General features: G+C 40.4%; 1 protein-coding gene across 1 annotated transcript in view; it reads left to right on the top strand.

The window, feature by feature from the left end:
• The window catches only part of LOC101852969 (serine-rich adhesin for platelets), a gene marked incomplete at its 5' end in the record, with an annotated part of 29,736 nt that overhangs the window by 19,294 nt on the left and 8,505 nt on the right, over positions 1-1,937 (top strand). Inside the window, 2 exon segments of the mRNA XM_013090154.2 lie at positions 358-553; positions 1,376-1,447. Of these exon segments, the coding sequence (XP_012945608.1) occupies positions 358-553; positions 1,376-1,447 (268 nt within the window).

Here is a 1,937-nt window from a genome sequence, read left to right as displayed (position 1 = left end):
GTGTGTGTGTGTGTGTTTATCATTGACTTTCCCCTATTATTTTCTGACTGTAGTTCGGTGGCGCTTATTCGGTTTTACTCACCCTAGGGGAGTTCAAATGGGTACAGCAGCCTAGATAGGTTAGAACAAGATACTTAAAAAAGAATGCCCTGTTTCCAATAAAATAATAAAGAGACGATTACACCTCTTAGATTAACACTCGGTTGAGGAAACACATTTGCAGTTTGCAAATGTTTAACCCCGGGCTTACTTCACTTAGGTTAAATGCTTACTTATTTGGCGTTAAAAGTTGGGGGGGTTTTCCGGGTCCAGCATTTTGGCATTATGTATAATAATATATTGTGGTTGTTTCTTCAGGCAGGCATGGCAAGCCCTGACTTCCCAGAGCAACTCCTTATTGCCTTAGAACCGGAAGCTGCCTCCATCTACTGTCGTCGACTGCGCATGCACCAACTGGTGCCGGAGCAGCCAATCAAACGTCCTCTACAGTCTCCAGCTCGATCTTCGATCGAAATGTTGAATACTGAGCCGGCGGTTACAGAGCTCACTGTTGGTATGTTGCTTGTTTTGTGTTAGTAAAGTTTTTACGGCACTTGCAACACAGTTGGATCACATTAGTGATCTCGATCAGAGGTGGTATAATAGAGAAACAAACAAAAACAAAAAAGGCGAGGAGATAAGGACGAAAGATGGCTGATAGGAAAAAAGAAGCAAACCTCACCAAAGTACCTGCCAATCACCTATGTTGGTTCACCTACAAATTTACAATTGGTTGAGGGACGGGACCCAGCCCCCTCCCCTCCACAAAATGTTCTTGGGAAAAGTCGGAGGTCATGGGCACTTTTCCGAGTGCGTGTGAGTTTGTGTCGTTTAATTGTGAGTAACGAGTTTGGAAAAAGAATACACGTGATGAGAAATGAATCTTAAACCTCGCCAGGGTGAGGTGGAATGTTGGGAAACAGGTGAATGGGACTATCATGACTGTTTTAGTTTATTTTGTTTTTCCCCCTTTTCCACCTAGTTTCTCTATACTTAGAGAGGGTTATTATTCAAACAATATAGTCGTTGTTGTGGTTGTTGTTGACCATGTCACAGTCGCTCTGGGTTTCTATTTTTGTTGTTGGTGTTATCATTGTTGTTGTTATTGTTATTGTTGTTGTTGTTGTTGTTGTTTGTGTTTTTAATGTTAGTGTTATTGTTGTTGTTGTTGTTGCAGCTGTAAGTGTTATTGTTGCTGCAGCTGTTGTTGTTGTGATATTGGTGTAGACATGCTTGTCGCTGCTCCCACAGTTTTATGTTATCTAAAAGGGGAATCAACATACGGAATACTCGCATGACATTGCTATTGAACATTGAGATATCTTTAAAATTCCAGGCGTCAGTAACACATCTTCCCGCGCAACTCTGAACTGTCTGCCTGATGAGGAAGTGGAGAATCAAGTGACAGGTGCCACACTTGCACTGTCTCTAGCTCGTGCATGGTGCTTGACTAGACTAGAAGTTCTGTTACAGATACATCAATGAATCCACCCCCCCCCCTCCACATTCCCATTTGTGCACTGCTTGGGCATGATATAGTACTCTATAATTCATTCATTCATTCATTCATTCATTCATTCATTCATTCATTCACGTATATATTCTTTTTTTCAGGCATTTATTAATTCATTTGTTTGTTTGTTCATTCATTCATTCATTCATTCATTCAGTCGATCATCCTTTCTGTTATTCATTAAACCACTTTTTTTGTAAATTTAGACCTGCATGGCAAAATTTACAATACCCCGGTAGTATTTGTAGCATTAGCAGATTTGATTGCAGTTTTAATAGAAAACACTTTTGTCTCACGTCAAAAGAAAGATAGAGAACAGAAGGACAGATAAAGAGAAAGAAGGGGATTGATAATTTGAGAGAAGAAAGCAGGAGAGATGGAGAGA

Source organism: Aplysia californica, unplaced genomic scaffold (genome assembly GCF_000002075.1).
Source record: "Aplysia californica isolate F4 #8 unplaced genomic scaffold, AplCal3.0 scaffold00002, whole genome shotgun sequence".
NCBI lineage: Eukaryota > Metazoa > Mollusca > Gastropoda > Aplysiida > Aplysiidae > Aplysia > Aplysia californica.
Note: the sequence above shows the minus strand (reverse complement) of the source record. Positions and strands in the feature narration are given on the sequence as shown.